The sequence below is a fragment of the Mesoplodon bidens genome (assembly GCF_964165515.1).
Source record: "Mesoplodon bidens genome assembly, chromosome: 1".
Lineage (NCBI taxonomy): Eukaryota > Metazoa > Chordata > Mammalia > Artiodactyla > Ziphiidae > Mesoplodon > Mesoplodon bidens.
In genome coordinates, this window is record NC_138176.1 from 148,981,638 (window position 1) to 149,005,134 (window position 23,497).

The 23,497-nt window shown below is 43.7% G+C and overlaps 1 protein-coding gene across 3 annotated transcripts in view; it reads right to left on the minus strand.

The window, feature by feature from the left end:
* KLF3 (KLF transcription factor 3) overlaps positions 1-23,271 on the minus strand; it is a 36,831-nt gene extending 13,560 nt beyond the window's left edge. The window contains exons 1-3 of one of the 3 annotated variants that reach the window (XM_081229854.1): positions 22,912-23,271; positions 13,480-13,541; positions 7,309-7,404 (exon numbers count right to left, since the gene is read on the minus strand). In XM_081229854.1, the coding sequence (XP_081085980.1) occupies positions 7,309-7,365 (57 nt within the window). In that variant the 5' untranslated portion in view covers positions 7,366-7,404; positions 13,480-13,541; positions 22,912-23,271. Of the gene's footprint in view, positions 1-7,308; positions 7,405-8,294; positions 8,383-13,479; positions 13,542-22,911 lie in introns of those variants that run through there. The other 2 variants (XM_081229853.1, XM_081229852.1) reach the window with 2 other exon arrangements.
* Positions 23,272-23,497: the final 226 nt, after the last annotated feature.

Consider the following 23,497-nt stretch of genomic DNA (forward strand, 5'->3'; position numbering starts at 1 on the left):
CCGAGGCCCTGCCTTCTCTCCTTTCCACCTTGCTACCCACCTCATCAAAAGAGGCTGCAGGACAACCTCACGAGATACTGGAGGAGACACCAATGGTTTTCCTCCCAAACCTAAGACCTGTTCCACAACTGACCTAATTCATCTTCAGGTACATTTCTCTCTTATAACATCAAGGTAACCTAACTCTCATTTACCAGCTTTAAATATAAATCAATCATAATTGCACACTGTGGGTACTGTCCTTGGCCATGGAATTCACTAAAATTACTTCTATACCTTAACTAAAATTAAAAAATAGAAAACTTTGTTGTAGAATGCTTTAAAAAAAATTAAACTCAACATAAGTCATTTTCTTTACTTGTAGGCATTTTAGGGAAACTGAAATTTTTAGTGGTAACATGTCAAGTCTGCCTGCAGAAAATTACTTGTACTTGAATGTTTTACAGTGAAAGTGAAAAGTAACATACGGTGCCTCTCTTCCAGCTCTAAAATCTGATGTGTCTGTGATTCTGAGGCAACACTAGCTCATGATGCAACTGAGAAAACCCACCAAAGGGGCCTTATAATGAAACAGCTTAAATGTACTATTAATTTCTGAGCCTCCCCAGCCCCTCCAATGGCCACTAATTTGAGTTATAAATAACTGTGGAATAGCAGTGTTTTTGACTGGGATTACCACTGAGATCACACCCTTTTCCTCTCTGGGCCTGGCTGGGTAAATCTCCACCTGACTATGCATCAGAATCAGCTGTGCTGCTTTAAAATTCCAGATGCCTGATTCCTTCTCTGGGCCAACTGAGCATCAGAGTATTGGAATGTAAGGGGACAGGCAAGTACTTATCTTAATCTGGTTTTGATGTCAGTTTCTCATTGTTAAGATGTACTTTGTCTTTTGTCCTTTCTTTCTTTACCTGTATCCTCATTCGTAATCTACATAACCACATGGAACAGTGATTCCTGCAGTCTGGTGTACATCTCTCTGACAGACACAGAGCTTTAGAATAGTTATGTGTTTATTTCAGTGCATTAAGAAAAACTATGTTTCTCAGTAGTAGTGACAAAAAGTTCCCTTTTAAAATAACTTTTACAGTAGTGATACAAAGTTCCCTTTTAAGATAACTTTATTATATTCAAAAGCAATTCTATCTCTAGGGCAAGAAAAATTACTAAATAAATATTAGGAGTGCAGGAGCCATGGGGATACGGCAAAATCTGTCAAGGTGGTATTGGATACCCACCTTCCAGGAGGCTGTGAGGTTAAGATTAAAATTGGACTCAATAGGGCTTCCCTGGTGGCGCAAGTGGTTGACAGTCCGCCTGCCGATGCAGGGGACACGGGTTTGTGCCCCGGTCCGGGAGGATCCCACATGCCGCGGAGCAGCTGGGCCCCTGAGCCACGGCCGCTGAGCCTGCGCGTCCGGAGCCTGTGCTCCGCAACGGGAGAGGCCACAACAGTGAGAGGCCTGCGTACCGCCAAAAAAAAAAAAAAAAAAAATTGGACTCAATGAGATACCTATGTGATGAACTTAACACACACCGTGGTCCTGCGAGTCCCTTGTCTTCCTTCCTTATACAAGAGGTGCGCGCTGCAATGGGCTTTGATGCTCCCTATCAGGGCTCCTCAAACTTTACTAAGCACACAAATTCACCTGGGAATCTTGTTAAAAGGCAGGTTCTGAATTACTGGGGAGTGACCTAAGGTGCCACAGACCACCCTTGGAACAGCTCAGCTCTAAATGACAGAGATACAGAATAAAAATACTAATTTTTATTATTAAAATGGTATATTGTTTAAATGCAATTGAAAGGCGGGGGCGGGGAGAATTTTCACTAATAATACTGCTTAAAAACAAGGACATGAGGATATAAAATCAGAAAACATGAATTTGTAAAAATATACAAATTGTTTTTAAAAATAGCTTTGAATTACATATTAAGGATCAAATGAGGTAAAGACTGTTTCCACCTTTCTTTAGAACTAGACACACACAGGCGCAACACAAGGTGAGAGGCCCAAAATATACAGTAATATTAATATGAAATAGATTTAAATTTAAATATTGAAATAGGCAAAAGCAAAAGAGGCACAAGGTTTGCTAACAAAAAATTACAAACTTTGTACAATGAGGGTTTAAGGAAGTAATTAACTATAGGAGGAAAAAAAGATTTCTCCTGATTCTAAAGTTTAACCATCTTGATATAATTTTCTAAAGGGCAAAAGTTCTGGTATGAGAAACAAAAACTCCAGGAAATGGGAGGCAGTATTCATTGTTTCTACTCACGGAATTGTAGCTTCTCCCTTATTTTCAGCCCTAGTCTTCAAAGACATTCCTATGACCTAGATTTTAATGCCAACTTATTGGCAGCTACATAGGAAGCAAAATGAGGAGGACATACTTTTATTGCTGTCATTGTTCGATTTTTCTATCTGTGGGGTGAGTTTAAGGAAAGCAGGAATTTAGAACCTGGGAGATTTGCAAATTTAATAACAGTCTCAGGTTTCTCAAGCCATAAAGAAAGAAACATCCACACATAGAGCTAAGTTTTATAAACATTGTGCACAGTTCTGCAGAGAGCTTGCCCTCCTGTGAATGCCCCCTGCCAGCTATACTGGACATGTGGTTTTTGTAAGGCTCTAGGGCTAAAAGCAGGGGGACTGTTGGGACCTGGGCACATGACTGAGTACACGATTAACAACTTCCAGTCTGACTGCCTCGCCTAAGGGTGAAGAAATGTGGTTCTTCAAACTGTCTCACTAGCAAATTTCATAGCAATGTTTACCAGAACCTTCTATGAGACGTGTTTATATGGGTGGACCATATAAGCCACTGCAATGAGCCAGCAACAATCTGGTTCTCCACAGTGTAAGGACTGATATAGGGCTTGCTTGGGGTGTGTACCTTGGGTGGATACACCCTGGTAATAGTTGCTTCTTCTCTGTTCCAGACTATTCCTGTCTTCTAACAAAGCAATGCAGATAAGTGTGGCTGCACCAGCGAAATCCAAATCAGAGGCAAGTACTGATGAAGCGGAAGGAGGGCATCCAGCCACTGCCAGGCATCCACTGGCTCGTATACATACTGCTTACTCGAGGAGCTCTGTTCGCGGGAACAGAGCAGCTTGCAGACAAGACTCACGCAAGGCTTCCCCACTCCTGACCCCCACTAGCGGCGGCAATGGGTTTACTTTTCCAGAAGATCTGTTGTTAAGAAAAGTTCTCTCCCTCTGTTGTAACACGCATTCAAGTGTTCACACCTCTGCGCTGTGGGTTATTTCTCTGCTGGCGGCTTCCTGTCACTGGATTGGGAGATGAGGGTCCAGCCCAGGTGCTCAAAGAACACCGGATGAATGGATGATGTGAGTCAACACGCTCTCCCAGTAAGGTTTTACTACTGATAATACCAATTCTTTGATTCTCAAAAACATGATTTTTTTAAGTGTGGAGAGGAAACAGGCACCGGGTTTGGGTAATTTTTCAGTGCTAACACTTCATATGAAAGTGAGGGTTAATAGTTTCTCACTTTATTGGAAATAGTTTTGGTGAGTTTTCCACTACAAGATGGTTTAAGTGGATGGGGTGACTCCATGAAACGTGGGCGAGTCTCTGTTTCAGTGTTCATTAATATGAAAAAAATATGCCGTCCGTTACAGGGCGATGGCAAGTCAAAGGAATCTTCATACCAAGGGTGGGCTTCCAAGTGCAGGAAGACGTGGTGCATTTATAAACAAACTCGCTGCAAACAGCAAATGTCATGCCCCTCTATGCAAACAAAAGCAGAAAGCTCTCTTTCTACCAGGCTCAGAAAAGTCATGAAAAGTTTCTGTTAGAACACAGCAGAGGGACTACTGATTTCTAAGTACTTCTCAATCTGTAAGGAGTCCGTTAGATGATAATTTTCATTAAAGAAAAAAATACACGTTCTTCAAAAGTAATCTTCCTGTAGGAAAAGAATATGAGGGCATACTTTTCAAAATTCCTTCTCACTTCCTGAATTAAGTTCTAATTTTCAAACTTCTTTGGCAGTATCGGTAAAAACAACTCCTTTATGTGCATATTTTATATACACCTGCCATTTCACATTTTACACATTAAAAATCTCCAATTTCACAAATAAGGAAAAACAATGGGGGGCTCAGGGAGCTGCTGGTTTTGCCAGCATCGCACTGATGGTAAGTAACAGAGATCCACGGCAGAGGCGGGTGTACTCTGCCCCCCATTCTTGCAAATCTTACCAGGATTGACAATCCAAAGTCTAATGTGCCTCAGGGTACAAGGTTTAGTGGGAAGTATGAAGGCTTATACTTCAGCCAGAGAAAAATGACATTTCCTCACTTTCTCTAAACTATAGCAAAATACCAAATAGGCAGATTGCTTCTGCTCTTCTCACTTTTTAAGAAAAAGGAGTGGGGGAGGGGAATAAGTCACTGTAAAATATTTTTATGCATATGTGGAATTAAAACAAAAAGAATCTTAAACATGTCTATGGCTTAATGTTTAGAACATTGACTTGAATAAACAAAGACCTCAACCTTCAGATCAAAGGCAGAATTAAAAAGGAAAAAAGGCACAATAAATCAGGTTTCATATACTCCACCTATGAAGGCAGGAAAGATAAAATCTGAAGATTTAAGAGTGGAAACAAAAGCTTTTAATTTTGTTATGTAAAATAATCACAATGCCCTACCCCCCAAATGTCTTAGTTAACTGAGGTTTTGCTGAATTAAGAAAAAGAAACTTTATTATAAGGACTGAAACTATCTTTTGGTTGAGACAATGTAATTAAATCCTATAAGCATCTGTAGAAATTGAAAACCAGAGCATGAAGGAGAAAAAGACCATTAATTGCAAAAATACTTCTACATATTTTAACTCCATATATTAATATAAGTTCCAGCATTACAAGTATAACCGTTACTTCAAACTAATCTTATTTCCATTTTTTCGGCAAAGTGTATTTCCTTGCACTTAACTGTATTGTGCCAACTTCATTTTAGCTTTAAATTAGGCTCTTGTGACACATTCCCATGCCTGATTACAAAATGCATCACTGATGGTCCTGCGTCATTTATCAAATTAATCATATTCTTCAGTACTAAAAACCTATTCATATTTCAAGGATATAATTAATGGGGAAATTGTATACCTTAATATTCCTCCAATATGATCATGCAGCAGTTGGGAGAAGGGGTTGATGACCAAACGAGTAACATTAGAAGTCAATTTAGTGTTTTGATTAATATAGTTCTTATTGCTCTGTTATTATCATATTCAGACACACAGTTATCCAGTTATCATGCAGGAAGGTGAATGTTATTTCCTGACTTAACTTTTCACTGTACACAGTGGTAAACACTTCACTGGCACAGTAATCTCCATGGCAACTCAGTTCCAAGGGCCTCGGAGTGACCCCTGTGTCTTGTATAAACAGTTTTGGCAGGAACCTCCACAGCCAGTGCATAAGGATGATCTAATTTTTGCAAGCGTGTCATTACCAACCTTCAGATACACAACTCAGGCCAAGTTTTTCCCCTTGTGAGTATTTTCCAAGCCCATGGAAGAAAAGAGCAGGACAGAATTGGAAGCGTGGCCTTGTTATATTCACTAAACCAGATCTCCTCAAGTCTCAACCACTCCCTGTTTTGCAGTCGGACACCTTTCTGTTGTCACCCATGTCCCACCTCCACAGCACTGATGTTGCACCTCTATAAACACCTGGACTAATTACTTGTTCCCTGGTGGCCGAGAAGCATGTAGAGGGGCCTGGCTCACAGGAGGGGCTAGCTTAGCACTAAGGTGTTGAAAAAAACAGTGAACGTAATTCCCTCCCAGTCACAGACTCTTCTGAGTGATACGAAATTCCATCCTCAGGGTCAAGTTCATTCTTTCCCTAGCTTCTCCCCAGTCACAGCTCCATATGGCTGCTAGAAGTTTAAGCAAATCACTTTATTCTTAATATATTTTTACATGCAAAAGGACCAAGGAGTTCCCCCCCTCCCCCAGTTTTCATCTTTTTAATCAGCTCCTTGAAGGACAGCCTAAACACTACATGAGGTAAAATGGAGTACTTTTTTTTCTTCCAGTATTTAAAAAAATGACATTCACAAACATGTTTAAGAAACTCTTCTATATAGTTGGGTGGTGATTTCAAGTGAAAAACACCTCTAAGTAAACGCTTCTTTTTTTTTAACATCTTTATTGGAGTATAATTGCTTTACAATGGTGTGTTAGTTGCTGCTGTATAACAAAGTGAATCAGCTATATATATACATATATCCCCATATCTCCTCCCTCTTGCGTCTCCCTCCCACCCTCCCTATGCCACCCCTCTAGGTGGTCACAAAGCACCGAGCTGATCTCCCTGTGCTATGCGGCTGCTTCCCACTAGCTATCTGTTTTACATTTGGTAGTAGATATATGTCCATGCCACTCTCTCACTTCATCCCAGCTTACCTTCCCCCTCCCCGTGTCCTCAAGTCCGTTCTCTACATCTGTGTCTTTATTCCTGTCCTGTCCCTAGGTTCTTCAGAACCATTTTTTTTTAGATTCCATATATGTGTTAGCATACGGTATTTGTTTTTCTCTTTCTGACTTACTTCACTCTGTATGACAGACTCTAGGTCCACCCACCTCACTACAAATAACTCAATTTCGTTTCTTTTTATGGCTGAGTAATATTCCGTTGTGTATATATGTGCCACATCTTCTTTATCCATTCATCTGTCGATGGACATTTAGGTTGCTTCCATGTCCTGGCTATTGTAAACAGAGCTGCAATGAACACTGCGGTACATGACCCTTTTTGAACTATGGGTAAACTCGTTCTTGATGCAGATTTCTTGTAGGTACATTTGGAAACTGCTTCCTAATCATGATAAACATTGCATACCAGTGTTTTTTGAATGTCCCTAAATACACGTTAATTTTAAAAAATTAATCTGGCTAAACTTATTTTTGCCAAAACCAATAATCCTGAGAACTCAAACTAAAAAACTGGTAACTGAGGGGGTTTCGTAAAACTACTTCTATTGTGAGCAGATGCTCCTGTGGCCCAAGTTCTGCGCTGATCACATCTTGGGGGCAGGTGGGGCTTTGGGGCACAGGGCTTAAGGAAACATGGATCCCAGTTATTAAATGGGGCACAGTTGCTAGGAGGGTATTTACCTCACTTACTACCAGGGGCTTTCAGAAAAGTTTGCCTATCAAATGCTTGTCAAGTAACGAGTGGCTTTAAGGAATAACACAACACACAGTAGAGTTATTACCACTTGGAATAAGTAAGAAGAGGTGTTCGGTTTTGGAAAACTTACCACTGAGACAGGATCCATGGCCTCTTGCTTGACAGGGACTGGGTCAAACATGAGCATTCTTTTAATTATGCTTTCTAGGGTGCTCTGGTGTTTGGCCTAGAAAACAAAACAAAGTGTCTCTCTAAATCCCAAGGTTACTTTCAATATAAATCAGTAAAAGAAATATATATATAATATTCCCCACCCCTCCCCCCTCTCTGCTCCTTCCCCTCCCCTGCCCCCGGAATGGTTGGAATTTGTTTCCCTTATCTATGAAAGATGCCATTTTATGTAATTAAAACCAGACTCCATGGTCATAACCGGGTGAGAGCCAACGGGCATTTCTAACTCAAATACATAAACCCTGATGTTTCTGGAACAATAGGTACAGCCTCTTCTGAGCAGCCACGCTTGTTCAAGATTACTGTGCAGGGCTTCCCTGGTGGCGCAGTGGTTGAGAATCTGCCTGCTGATGCAGGGGACACGGGTTCGAGCCCTGGTCTGGGAGGATCCCACATGCCGCAGAGCAACTAGGCCCGTGAGCCACAACTCTTGAGCCTGCGCGTCTGGAGCCTGTGCTCCGCAACAAGAGAGGCCGCGATAGTGAGAGGCCCGCGCACCGCGATGAAGAGTGGCCCCCGCTTGCCACAACTAGAAAAAGCCCTTGCACAGAAACGAAGATGCAACACAGCCAAAATAAATAAATTAATTAGAACTAAGGGTTCAGAGAAAGTAAAAAAAAAAAAAAAGATTACTGTGCAGCTCAATAGAAGTTAACATTATATATGAATGTTAAACACCTTTCCTTTCCCCCTTTTGTTACAGAAAAATCAGGAAAAAACAAGGCAGGCAAAAAGACAACTTAGAACCAACCATCATGAATATCTTTGTCTTTATCCCTCCAAACTCTCTTTTTAAGTGGATTGTAATATGCATACTACATAGTACCCATAATTTCACCTAACAGTTTACTGGGAAAATGTTTTTCAGTAAGTGCGGTTCCATACCATCAAGTTCAGTGTGCCACTGTGTGAACCGATCAGATATTTGCGGCTTGCGGGATCTTAGTTCCCCGACCAGGGATGAAACCCAGGCCCCCTGTAGAGGAAGCACAGTCTTAACCACTGGACTGCCAGGGAAGTCCCCAATCAGATTTTTAAAAATTCCTCTTGTTGGGCACTTGAGTTGCTTCTAAATTTTCACCATTACAGATAGCAATGAGCACTTTTATACTTACATCCTCCTGCGCATCCTTAATTTTTAGGATAAATTTTATGAAGGGGAATTCTAGAGTGAGAAGCATGTACTTTTACCAAAGCATTTGCTGTATCATCCAGCAAAGATACTCTATAAAAATTAAAACTTTGCTAATTTGTTAACATCAAAATGACAAACGATTTTTAGTCTCTATTGATTTAATTATTGAAGCTGAGTCTTTTTCATTTTTATTTACCATTTACATTTCTTCTTTTACAAGTTGATTTTTTTTTTGGGGGGGGCATGCTGCACGGCACACAGGATCTTAGTTCCCTGACCAGGGATCGAACTGGCACCCCCTGCGGTGGAAGCACAGAGTCCTAACCACGGGACCACCAGGGAATTCCCTACATTTCTTCTTTTGAGAAATGCCTAAATTCAGGTCCTGAGTTCCCGGTCCCTGCTTGTGGTTTTCTAAGTACTTTTTTTTTTGCGGTAGGCGGGCCTCCCACCGCTGTGGCCTCCCGCTGCGGAGCACAGGCTCCGGACTCGCAGGCTCAGCGGCCATGGCTCACGGGCCCAGCCGCTCCGCGGCATGTGGGATCCTCCCGGACCGGGGCACGAACCCGTGTCCCCTGCATCGGCAGGCGGACTCTCAACCACTGCGCCACCAGGGAAGCCCTCTAAGTACTTTTTTTATATGAAGACTATTACCTTGTATTTACTCCAATTTCTCCTCATAAGGAAATAAGACAATCTTTAGCCTAATGTAAAGAAAATGTCCATCTTGATTCTGTTGGATCTTTCTCTTCTTCTTTTGTTATGCTTGTGTTATCCCTTTCCTCCTGTGTTCTACACTGTCCACTTCTGGCACTAAAATACATTAAATAATCGCTTCCTCAGAAGACAAAATATTCGGTCTGCTGAACATTTAACTGCATTTCATACATTATAGGATCACCGCCCACATACTACCCAGATCATCAACAACTTTCTTCAGGCACCTCCTATGCAAATTTGGTTAGAAGTGAGGTTTTTATGTATTACTTTGGTTTGGGTGGGAACGTAAACAAGTTCTAGATTGAGTTCTACCAGAAAAAGGTATAGAAATCCCTGGTTTAGACTACTTCCTGTATTTCAGTATTTAAACATCCCATCCCCACCTCCATGATAGCGATTCTGTAGCCAGTGGTGTCCATGCTCTATGGGTTAAACTAAGATATCATCACACACAATTATAAAAGTAATACTGTGTAGTTCTTGTGCTTCACTGCTTTGCTGAAGAAAGACTGTCCTGGGTCTTGTGACAACACGTGAATATCATCATTAACTCAACATAAGGCCCTGACTTCAAAATTATATTTTCCTACATCACAGGACGTATTATAATCTGTGAACACAATTTGATACCAGGCTGCTCAAATCAATGGTGCTACCACCCTCTTCTGTATCCCAGCAAGAACAAACCTCACAGCCAGTGAAAAATGGATGATTTCATAATGAAGGATGAAAACCCCTTTTGTGTCTTTGGATCTATTATTAACCAGTTCCCAGGCTAGCAGCTGTACAGATGGATATGGTTCTAAGAATTGCTGTCCAGGGCCCTACAGCGGACCGTAAACAAAAGACGTGAGATAGCCCCCTTATATCAATGAGGTCAGATAATTCAGCAGCCTCGACCCACAGCTGGTCATCCTCCCCCAAGCCTTTTAAATTTAATTTACTCTTACAGATTCATCCACTCCACTAGACAGTATCTTGCTGCAAATCCTTCTAAACAAAAGTACTCACATTCTCAGGAGTGTAAGGAAAGAGTCCTGATCTGTAGACTCAAGCAGGAGATCTGCACCTGACCCCTGACATGAGGGAGAGGAGGAGGGAGACCCTTTTTCACATGTAAAATGCAGAGGACACCTCCTTTGCCTACTTCCTAAAACACTTACCTTCAAGGTTTTGGAAAAAATCAAATGAGATTAAAACAAAACCAAAAAACTCTTTTTGCCCTCTTAAGTCGTTTATATCACTGAATATGCACACAATTTTTGGATCTATATACTGTACAAACAGCACTAAATTTGTTGGTTCCGATTTCGGAAATGCCAGGTACTTGTCTCTTTGCTAACATACACCTAGCCTTAGAGGTCAATCCCCTCCACCCTTAAAAAACTCAGACTAAATTCAGTTTCAAAGGTAATAGCTGCCTACATCCTGTATGAGATCTCACATAGGGCCTTGTCACTTGACTGCTGTACCATCGCAATAGCTTCCTAGCATCTCCACACCTTGCCTTACCTGGACTCCTTTCCTACAAGCAGGAGCAGCACAGTGGAATTAAGATGATGGGCTCTGTAGCTCATTTTGGTTCAAATTTTAACACCATCATTTAGCTCATAAAGCCTTCAATAACTTTTTCAAATGCCTATAGCAATAAGTACTGAACCCATTTAGAAATGAATTACACATTAACCTGCTATAGCTTGGGTCATTTTAAGACATTATTTAAAGTACTTTCATTCTTTAATTTTTGTGTTTTATCTAAATTTAGGGAAATTAGTGCTTTGAAAGACTTATGAGAAAAAAATCGTCTAACGTAAAGCATCCCTTCTAACAAAACCTGATTCATTTTTATTAAAAAAATTGTAAAGGTATGTTTATTTGTTCAGAACTGTACCTCAAAGAGTAACTCAATCACTGATGAAGGGATATTTCTCATACACAAGTATTAGAATTAATAAATGAAGAAGCAAGATACAATTGAGAATACCTCATTTTGAAACTCCTAACTAAATAATGCATCACCGGACAATAAAAAGTCTGTGCAAAATTCAAATATCACTATGAACAGAACCAAACTCACTGTCCACTCACATGCTTAACAGCACTTTGCTCTCCATTTGGTAGCTTCTAAAATGACTGATTATACTTTCAGTGATAGTCACACGATATGGAATGAGGAGGTCATGTGGTGAAAAAAAAAGAAAAGAAAAAGACACACCCTAACCCTTACTTAACAAGAGCTTCTTGGGAGGGGTGGGGCAGCAGCTTTATACACACCTGTGTGCCCGTTTTTAAATTTATTAATTCTATAATTAAAACTTTTAATAAAAATAAGACGGAAGCTAAGCTAGAAAGAAACCAAATTTAGAAAGGGAATCAAATACATTAACACAAATCAGGCTTTTGTTTATTTATTGCAGAAAACGTCTAGACTCTGTACCTACTGTTTCTGTCTCTGAACAGACCACTTTTTGCCATGAGCATTGACCTTGTCTTTGGGTTCTGATCTAGAATCAGAAAAGAGTGACCGCGGTGTCTCCAAAGGGCCTTCCATATAACTGGGAAGTAACTCACGCACTGGAAGAACTGGGGTTCCTAAACTTAGTGGCTTTTGTTAACGCGTGGGCGACTCAGTGCTCTGGGGCTATTACCATCATGTTAAAAGAATGCTGAGTAAACTACAAATGCTGTAGAACTATTACTACACAACGCTGACAGCAGTCCCAAGTAGAACCATTAGGTGGCGCACTAAAACAAGTATAAAGACTAGGACAGAGGCGGTAAATTGAGTTTGCCAACATCAAGGTCTTTAAACGTAGTGGGGTTTTAACTAGGCTCAGGAATTCTTATCACAGAGGTGAGAAGGCCCCCCAAGATGGTTCTGTTTTTTCTTACAACTATTTCCCAAACATTAACACATTTACATCTTAGTTGTGTTTAACTAGCTTAGGAAACATACATTCTAAGCTAGCAATACCAGGATAATACAACTGCATTTACAAGGGGGAAAAAAGTGGCAAAACTGGTTTAAAAAAGCTTCTAAGTTATCAAGGTGCCTTAAAAGCAAAAATATAGGAACATCACCATTGCCAAAATAATCTTCCATCACTGGAACAAATGTCATCTTCCCCCAACCGTGTTATTTTGCTGGGAAGGGCCAATACAACTGAATTTTCCTCCAAAAGGAAGAAACAGATTTCCCATCACACTCTCTCTACTTATACTTCTGACTTTTCAGATGTCAAAAGAAGGCTCAGAATTTTGCCAAAATGCACAACCACATGTTTATGTCTTAAAAAGCTTTGGTGAATCACTTACATGAAGTTTCACAAGCAATATAGTTTCATCTCCTTTTCAGCCCTCCAAGGGGCCTACTCGACAATTGCTTTATGAGGGTACAAATAAGCCGCAGAGCTTAGAAATACAGACAGGCCTTAATGTAAGAGGAGGTTATGTTGCCAGCCTCCTTTGAAAGTAGCTTGTCTTGAAGCTACAGCTCATTTTATTACAGAAACAACCTTATAAATAACTGCCCCTTCCTTAGAAGCATGACACACAGAGAGAGAGGTGTGAGGCGGGGGACAGAGGGGGGTCTGGAGGGGGAATGTGTGCATCTCAAGTCAATTTCTTGGTGATATATCAGGATTTGCTTCTGACATTGTCCCTTCTCATCTCCTGTTTAATGCACTCAGAGGGTCCCTGTATTCTCCTCCCCCAGCGCAGCCTGACCCTAAGGCTCAAGATTACCTGCCTCTCTCAAAGCTAATCTGTTTCCGAGCCGACCTCACCCAGGTGTAAGGAGAAAAACAGGATGGTCAAACCAACACACCGTCTGTAAGCGCCCCTTTCAATTCTCCCAAGTGTTTGGATGTTAAAGAAGGGAAGCATGTTGCCTTCCCTCACCCCTTACTCCCCAAAGGAACTTCAGGGAAAAAAATTAAGAAAAGAGTTAAAACAAACAAACAAAAAATGTGTGTGTGTGTAATTCTTGGTCAGGAGGAGGACCAGGGCAGGCAGGCAACGTCCCTGTAGCTAAACTTCCTTTCCAAAGAAATTTTCTTTCTTTACTTTTGTACCCAAACTCTTCCAAGAGCTCCCAGGAGTTGAATATTTAAAGGCAGCTGCTCCGGCCAGAAATACAAGAGGCCACACAACAGATGTAAGCAGGCATTTCTAAGTCAGAGCCTCCTTTCAGGACAGCCAAATGCTGGCACCTACCTGGAAAGGCGTCTCGTTTTCATGTCACTCGGTGATCTGTCTCCTAGCTCAGTCTTCTATTGCTGGTGCGAAAGGAAAAACTCCATGGAACACTTCTGAATCTTTGCCCTTCATCAATTCGTTATTTTACATGAAAATGTTTTGTAAATGGGGAAGGAGTTAATTACTTAGTTTCAGATTAACTGTAATGACCCATGAGCAAACAATCCGCCCTCTCCCCTCTCGGCTAACAAGCCACCCAACTTTACTTTCCTGCATCCGCCCATCTGCTCCACCCTATGGAGAGTTGCCAAGGCAGTCTGACTTGTCCAAACAGGACATGGCTTCAGATAAGATTCTGCCCACACCCTGTACTTCGGAAAGACCAAGTGAAGCAATTGCCTTTGCATGTAAATAAGGACAGGTGCAAAGGTAACAACCAAGCAACCTCCCTACACATTTCCAGCTGGAGCCCAGCAGAGCAGGGGTGGGGGAGGGGAGACCCAAGCCCATACCCTTTAGTAAACGCTCAAGTTCAATGCCACCTAGTTAGTGGCCTACAACATCTTTCTTAGAGAAATTTTAGCGAACACTCATCATTTTCCCTACTGAGGTTACAGACTCAGTTTCGTCCTTCACGCTCTCGCACAATTTTGTAATTTAGTTTTAAGGGCGAGCAACCTCAACTCAATTGAAAAGCACCTCTAATGTGTACTCCTGCTGTGTACACGTCTTACAAGATCTGCCTCAGCCCTCAGTTTTCTTCTGTGAAGTGTTATATAATCAGACCCAGAAGGGCTGCGTGAGGCCACTGCCGCTGTCTGCCTCTCCGCTGGGTGCCCTATCGCTGGAGACCCACCCAACTCCACCCTAAAGGGCCTCCACCCATGGGGCCCCGCCCTGCCGGGGTGGGGTGGGTGGCCCTGGGAGGGACCAATTGGCTCAGGTCAGCTGACAGTTCCTGGAAATTCCAGCCTGAGCAGAGATGGCTGGAACCTTGCAAATAACCAGAAAGAAGTGGTGGTATTTCCCCCAGCTCCCGAGGATGCTCCATTAAGCGTTTATTTCAGAGCCACAGAACCTCTGGATGTGGAACTGAGCTAATACTGCCCTCTTCCTTCAAAAGTAAACAAACAAAAAAGCGTTTTGCACCAGTGCTATGTAAGAGAATTCAACCCGTCCCAGATGGAAACCCTCCTCCTCCTTGCTCCCCTCCCCCATTTGCCTTATCTTCTCGTCACTCACCATGGAAACCTAGAGGTCCTCTTTTAAGCCTTCCTCCCCGACTTTCCTCTGCACACCTACTGCTGCCACCAGGGGGCCAGGCCCTCAGTACCTCAAGAGTGTGCTACTGGGGTCTCACCTCCACTAGTCTATCCCAGGATGGAGAATCCATCCTGACGCCGCTGCCACCTACATTTCTCAAAGCCCTCTTCTCAGCTGGTCTTTCCCAAGCTCCCAAACCTTCCTCCGACGGGACCCCCAGGGCTTGCAGAGTCAGTTCAAGCACCATGCTCGGCGTCCCCTCTCCTACCAGCTGCCCCAGCTCCACCAGGCGCCCTCCACGCTGGCTGCCCTGTCCCCCGCCTCCCCACTCCGCCTTTGTTCATTTTCGGCCCTGACGCTGGGCAACCAGGGTGGAATGCCCGTCCCCTTCCGGCTTATCTAAATCCTCCTAATTCTTCAAAGACCAGCTCAAGGCCCTCGCTGCTCGGCGCAGCCAGCTGATTGCTCCCTGACCAATCTGAGGCCACCTCTTCTTACCTAGATAGGCTGGGCCTTTCTGCTTTACAAATGGTCTGCCCAGGACCACCACCCGGACTGGCGGCACCTGAGGACAGGAGTGCTTTACACCTCCTTAGAGGCGCTCCCTCCCTGCTCCCCAGAGGAGATCAGGAACATCCACTAAGTTTTTTGCCAGGCCCAAAGGAGTGAATATAAAAGCACTGAGCCGGTATGAGGAGTCCCACAGTCACTTCCCTTTCCCTTCAAATGCACTTGAAATCTCCCTTAAATAAAACAAACAAACAAAAAAACCCTCCCTTAAATAAGTAATAGGAGTAAGGGGACCTAACCTAAAGGAAACCTATTAAACCAAACTTCCTCAAAAAAAAGGTATGCTCCTAACTTTAACCTTGCCTGCTCCGGGTCCTCCAGAGACCTTATCAGCATCATCCTTTTTTTTAAATTATTTTTTTTTATTACCCACCCAGAGATCTTCTAAACAAGTCTAGTGTCAAGGTCTCTACTCTGTTTTAAAACCTAAGATAGGGGGAAAAAAAATGACAGCAAGAGAGAAGACAAAGAGGCGACTTCAAGGTGTGTGTGTGTGTGTGTGTGTGTAACAAACACTAGGTTTGTTTTGTTTTAAGCCTCTTCTATTGACCAAGGAAAGGCAGGGGCTCAGTGATGTCACAGGTTTCCTACTGGCACTCACTGGGTGCTGTTCTTTACATGGACTGTGTCATTTCATTCCTATGAGGTGGGGAGGTACTACCTTCCCATTTTACTGATAACACCGAAACAGAGAGGTAAATTAATCTGCCCAAGATCACACAGCTGGTAAAGTGGTAGAGCTGGGATTCGAACCCCAAGTAGTCAGACTTCAAGGCTGGTGGTGGACCTGGCACTCCACCCTGTTGTCTCCCTGGCAGGGGACAACACACATCAAGAGTGGGATGGAGAGTTCTGCAGACAGGTCTGTCATTCGGGGATCTGGAACCAGGGGTAGTGTACTTACAGCAGTGGTGACTTCAACTCCTTCCCACTGGTCCCTGATGCCTCCCCTGTCTCAGTGCATGCCCGGACGCAACATCAAAAGACACATTCTGAAGGCCCCAAATTAGCCGATTATTCTTCCTAGCCAGTGCATCCATAACTGTTCAGAAAAAACTGGCAGCTTCACCCAAGTAAATACGGAAATCCTCATAATAACTGTACAAAGGTGGAAGGGTCAGGTCCTCGTCCCCATTTTAGAAATGAGGAAATGGAGGAACAGAGGTGAAAAGACTCGCCCAAATTCACAGAGCTGGCTGGAGCTGCAGCCAAGAAGCCAAGTGTGTCCGCTGCAGACCCACGGCTCTTTCTGTTCTGCTCCACTCTGTGCCCTGGGACTCACTCTGAAGTAGAATCATCTTATAGTTGGGGCACTCCCCTGGGGCCAGGGGCGTGGGGCGTGTGTGCCACACTGGCCCATGGAAGGCAGTGCCATGGGGAGGCTCCAGCGGACAATTACGATTTCCAAGTGACTCTTCAGGTTAGATCACTCTGGACCTACTCCATCTTGTGGCATAACTGAGAAAAGTGACTGCAATCTTAGATTAGCTCTAATGAGTAGGTGCTCAATAAATACTTGTGAGATGAATACATGAATGGATGTCAAACTACCCTTCTTACATGCTAGGATAAAATGAAGGGCAAGGACCTCAGAGTGACTGTACACCAGGGGTCACACAAGGAAAATTTGCCCAGGGGCCAGTGCAGCTAGCCTTAAAATCATCTTCTAAAACCTGAAACGCAAAGTAAATGTGAAAACTTTACTCAGGAGGCTTGGGAGACAAAACACCCTTGTCTGGAGAACTAAGTGGAACAGGAACTTGAACTTCCTAATGTTAGCAGTTTGGGGGGTGCAAAGCTTTGGAAGGTACCAGGGTGTAAAGTGCAAGAACAAACAGAAGAGTGGATTTCAGTGATTAGACTCAGAGAACAGTAGTTAGAATGAAGAGCATATGGGACAAAGGAGAAAAACCCCACATGGATCACAGGTCGCTCTCCAGGGTAGAAGGCGCTGACCTCAGTGTCTGCAGAACCTCTTCTGTCTCAATTTGACCAAACTCCACTGATCTGGGTTGAGACTAGCTCCAGGCCATCCCTGGAGAGCCCCAGGCCTTCTAGAGATTGGCAACCATCTTAAGCATGTCCCAGGTTAAGCTGGGCTCCTTCAGCGTCCTCTTGGAAGGGGGCTGTCTCAGGAGGCACCCCCTTCCGGGAAGAGGGTAAGAGCTAGACCCAGGGTTACACGGAATGCATGGGCTGAAGGGCCACTTAGCTTACTACATTCAGTCTCCAGCTCCCCTTAATAATGAGATGGGGGAAGTGATAATGTATTCGGCCTGCCAACACAAAGGAATGAGTTTCCAATAGCTCTAGGAACCTGCTTTGCTAGAGAAAGAAACTTACTATTAAATACTCTGACCCATAGATACAAAATATACTGATAATTTTTTCTAATGTGCCATTAACTATGGTGACATTCCAGAAAGAGCACAGAGCCAGTTAAAAGGATATACACAGACACACATATATGTGTTGTTGTGTGTGTGTATATATATATATATGTATGTGTGTGTATGTGTTTATATGTATATACATACATATATTTGCTGTGGGAAAAAACAGTCCTAGTTCTGGTTCAGAAACTGTGTCTATAGCATTGTGTCTCTTATTACTACTAAATTTCAAGGAAGGAGAATTGAGGGGGGGAAAGCAGGGCTACCTTCCTTAGACAATGCCCTCTCTTATCAGGGCAGACTGCTGTCTGGTTTCCTGTCTCGAGCTCTGGCATTACTGCTTCAGATGAGAAACGGGGTCTAAGAAAGGGACAGATCAGGCTTGAAAATGAGAATGCTAAAAGCTATCATAATTCTTCCCTTCCAACTCACTCCATCAGGAGTTTTGGCTGGAATACTACATATTAGCAAACCAGATATCAATTGTTTTATGTCTCTAGGATTTTTTTTAAGCTATAACCAATGATAACTGAAGCACTTCAAAAAGAAACCCAATTTCCAGAATAATATAATTCCTGATACTTAAAGGATGAGGTTGCCTGTATTTATTTTTCTTAAAACATAACTGGGTGTGAAAACAGAGGGTAAGAACCACTTAAGAAACCTGTTCATTTTATAGCAGAAATGTTGATTTGGACAAATTAAGAAGGCAAGTATCTAAAAAGGGGGGGCGATGGAGATAAATGATTTACATGGTTTAGAGATGAAACTATTGTGTTCACTGCCCTCACTTTTTTGGTAATTATAATAACTATCAGACTGGTACAATTTTTCCCAACCGTTTAGCTTACATTTAAAAGCTTGCAGAATTTTTCCTGACAGAATATATTAGATCCTAAGCATCTCTATTAACCACCTCCCTCTCCCAACAAATAGGGAGGAAAGAATGATTTGGGGTAAGCCAAATAAAGACTCAGTCTACCAAATCTAGTTGAATTTTGTTCACAACTTTGGAACTAAAACCAAAAAACTTACTTCAATTTGGGTTACTTATGAATTTAGTTTAAAGGCCTCTTGTCCTACAAGCAGCTTAGTATTTCAAGTTTGCTTCCTCCAAAGAAGGAAAAATCTTATTGAAACTTTCCAAACTCCCATCTTTTTTCTTGGAAGGTTGTCAATATCCTACTATTTGACCCTAGTAACTTTAATAGCATATTGTGCATTTCCCTTTTATCTATCAAAGAAAAGCGTGATGGGAAGAGATGTTAAAGCCAAAGCATGATTATTATTATTACCGATTTGGGGAAGAATAGGTAGGGCCTGATGTGCTTCCTCAGCAACTCTTTCCATTAATTCCATTAGAGAACACTGCAGATAATTCCTTTAGATTTTAGAGAAAATCCCCAAATAAGACATTTAAGGGGGAAACTTGTCAAAAGTTTTCTTTTCCAACCTTGCTTTTAAAATTTCATTTCTGGAGAACCAAGAGAAAAATAGTTTGTTAAAGTAGGTTTTAAATGGTTAACCCAGAAATTTGCAAACTCACAACTGACAGAATATACCAAAAAGGGGGGGGGAGGGGATTATGAGAAAGTTGTTACTGTAAAACAATAAAAACAAGAGCATTCTCCTTCTGTCTTCAAAATATAAGGTTAAAAATTTCCAAACTATCATTAAATGAACTTATTCCAGTTCTCCTTTTCTTTGAGCTTTTTATTCTTAGAACAGTTTGGAAATCAGATGTAGCATACAGTAAAATCTTTGCCTTAAAAAGAAATAATCCTGTAGTACTCTCAATACATCTTATGTTTTGCTTCAATAGAAGATTTCTCCCTTAAAACATAAGCAAGACTTCCAAGTCAGTCCAAGCTGCCAAGACTGCTTGAGTTCTCCAACCCATGAAGCCTCCTGTGCCTTGAGTGTCCTGTGTTAAATGCAAGGGTGAGCCACATCCTTCAGATCATGCTAGATCTTCTAAACTGTAAGGTGGTAACCCCATCCAAAATTGACAGCTTCAGGGCAAAATGCCTATCTCAAAACAAGAATGAAAAACAAACAAACAAAACAACCTCCTTTAGATTTCTAGCCAACACGCACACACACTTCTTAAAATCACAAGTTGGCAATGATAAACTAAAAAAGGTAAAAGTATTTATTCACCCATATAAACACATGGGAGCAAAGGGTATATGTGAAAAGGTTAACTGACTTCTCATTATGACATAACACAGGCATCTTAGGCAATCTAAGTGTGTGGAGACATGATAACTCCCTGGGTGGGGATAGGGAGTTTAGGGGCAGGGACCATGGCCTGGTTTGGGCTACTGATCTACCAGAAAACAGCCTGAAACAGGAAAGAGCACACATATGCCACTTGGAATGTATGACGCAAACCCCAGCCTTGAAACAAAGAACAGGAAACAGCTCTGCTGGCTGTGCTGGAGAGAAAGCACAGAGAAACATTTAGCCGGCCCTCCCTGACCCTATATTCATGAGCAGCTGGAGTTTTTTAAGACAACAACAGGGGGGTGGAGGTGTTTGTTCTATGGGTGTGAAAAATAACACCAGCTTTATACAGGGGACCTGCCCTATTTACAAATAGGAGCTTCCACATACAGTAAACACCGTAAGTGAACATGTGATTTTATCATATTCAAGCAGCAGAAACCTTCCTAATTAACACCAGCCTCCCTACCAATTTCTTTTGTCTCTTTCTCCCCCATCCTAATGGCTGGTCTCTAGCCACCATCAAATTCTGGGTTAGGGTAATAGGGTAATGATCACTGTTCAGCCTCAGAGCATCAAGAGGAAAATGAGACAGCACAGCTGCTGAGAATTCAGTTGACACTGGGGTCATCCCACATAACCGAAGTGGGACCAACTGTAAGTGTCCCTGAGCCACAGAACTAAATTCTAAGATGAAGAGTGTGGGACATCTAGAGTCACCCCAAATTTTCACTGTCTTTTTCAACTTCATAGTTACAAAGATACTTCCACACAGCTGCACATCTGTTCTACATGTACACACGTCTACAAAAATCCACCTTTTGAGAATGTGATTCTGTTCCTGATATTTCATTTAATCCAAAATTGTTATACAATCTGCAGAATAGAGTATCAATTTGTATAAGATATCCTAAAATGTCTATTTTTCCTTTAGGTATTTTTAAGGTAGCAAAATCCACTCACCAGTCCTTTTCTGATTTTTCTCTTTATTTTGTTAGCCAGTACTCTTTAACTCAGGTTTCTATTATAGCAGAGATTTAAGAATCTGTGTGTAGACATAACTACAGGTAAAAAAAAAAAAAAAAAGAAGAAAAAAAAGGCATCACTGTGTCCAGAGCAACCAGAAGATTGGGTTTTAATTTAGAAACTTTGCAGTGAAAAAAACAATAGCTCTCTCTAAAGCTATGTTGTCATGTTTTACCTCTGACAAGGTTCTGTGGTCTAGGCAGTTACTTTTGTTGTTCTCACGTTAGGATTTTCATACTTGCATTCTTCATGCAAACAGAATGCTCCTTACAGCCTATCTTCACTGACCTCACCCACAGTACATTAGGCTGCTTTCTTCTAACAGTTCTGCAGCAAACCCCACTGACTGTAGAAATTGAGATATCAGTTTCTCTAGGGAGTAAATAAAATTAATCAAACATCCCATTTCAGGTTCTGTTAACAGAATAAGGGCAACTCCCATACTCCATGTTTCAAGTCAGAAGAAACTCATCCACTCTTTTAAAGATACTACTAACTCACAAAATTTTGAAGATGTTAGTGTTATCAAATTGTTTTTTCCCTAGAAGCAAGTCTTCTCTTGGGCTAGGCAGATTATCATCCAGATGGATTTCTCTTTTAAAAATGCTCCTCAAATTCATACATAAAGCACTCAAAAAAGGACAGCACAAAATTGTTCTGTGGAATAACCTATAGTGAACAACTGCCCTATTCCCCACTTGATTTTGCTTAATAATCACAGATACTAAATGTAAATGAAGTCAGAATACTACTTCATACTTTTCTCCATATACTAGATTTTTGTGAGAATATAAATACATTTAAAGTGTCTTCGATGACATTAATGGAAAAATACATTCTCAGTAAAAAAAAATTCAGTGTAAAATGTTTATTTTAGTGAAATACAAGACGGTGAGCAATTACCAATTTCCGTTTAACCTGACTTAAAGTCCCATTCACACGTTCTTCATCTAGTATTACTGTATATTGCTGTAAAATTTAAAGCAGCGTAGAGTGTTCTCTCTTTTATCTGGCAAAGAAGTAGCTATGACAATTCCAGGTATTGTCTGCCATCTCCAAAAAAGCCACTCGGAAAGGTAGGTCCCAAGGGTGCGGGTCCAGGGATCCGTCCCTCAGTCCCCACCCGGATCGGGTCCCTTAACACTGCGGGCAGTTGCCTAAGGCGTTCTCCGCCTCCAGCCACACTGCAATCCTTGCTCCAGACACTGCGGCAGGTTCTCCTTGCACCGGAGGAGGACTCTCCAAACCCGGCCAGCTCTTTCTCCTGCCCTCGGGAATCCAGACGCCCTGGCAGCTCGTGGGCTCCAGCACCGAGACTGGGATGTTTGCCTCTACTCCCAATCGCCCCAAGTTTCTTCCCAGAAGGCCCGCGAAGCTGCTCCAAGTTTGCTCCGCCGGCGGGTGAGCGGCAGCACGCCCCGTCCGAGGAGGGGGGCTGCTGGGGGCGCAGGCGGAGGGCGGGGAGGGGGAGGGGGAGAGCGCGGGGGGTGGGGGACCAGGAGGGGGAGGAGCGGGAGCGCGCGGCCTCTGCGCTACCTTTCTCCAAACAACGTTGCCACACGCGGAGGGAACTGAGATTTCTGGGGCTTTGGAGGGAATCGCGGGCGGGCGAGCGGCTGTCGGGGGACCACACAGGTGAGCCCCCGCCCGCGCCCTAACTGGGGCCGCGGCGGGCGCCGCCAGCCTCGCTCCCCGCACCCGCCGATCCGCACGGTGGCTCTCCCCAGTCCCACACTTTCCACCGCTGAGCCCGGGGCCCCCCTCCTCCTCGCCTCCTCCTCCACCCCAACCCCCGGCTGCCAGGAGCTGTTGCACTTTCCCAAGCCCAGGAGCGCCCCAACCTCCGCGCTGCACCCCAACCCATTCACTGCGCGCCCCACCTTGGGAAAAAAAAAAAAGGAAACCGGACGAGCCGAAAAGGGGGGCAGCGGGAGTCGGGGCGAGAAGGAAAGGTGAGGGAGAGGGGACTTACTTTTCGAGGCGCGGTGCTGAGCGCTGCAGGCGAGAAATAAAGGCCCGGATCCGGGCTGCCTGGAAACCCGCGGATGCAGTGGTGTCAGCGCTCCAGTCCCGGCGGCGTTGGCGTTGGCGGCCGCAGGGGACGGGGACTGGCGCGCGTGCGGCGGGCGCGGCTCGGCTCGGCTCGGCGGGCGCTCGCGCTGCGCTTCAGCTCGGGCCCCGGCTCCGCGCGGCTCCGCTCCTGGCTCCCCTCTGGCTCCTGGCACCAACTCCGGGCAGTCACATGACGCCGGCGCCGCTCGCTCTGCGAGCCTCCCAGGGCTGGCGGGGTAAGTAGAGGCTGGGACCCGGGGTGGGAGGGTCAGGGAGGGGAGAGGGAGCCGCCGCGGCCGCCCGGGCTGGGCGGGTCCCCACCCACTTGGGTGGAGGCAGCCGCCGGAGGGGTCGGCCGAGTCACTAGCGCAAACACGCACCCCGCCCTGCGCCCTTCCCCCGCCACCCTCGCCTCCCGCGCCGCCTCCGCCCCGCCCCGCCCAGTCACCCGGGGACGGCCTGACAGACACTCATTATTCCCCGGAGCCGGGCGCCGCCCCGCCCGC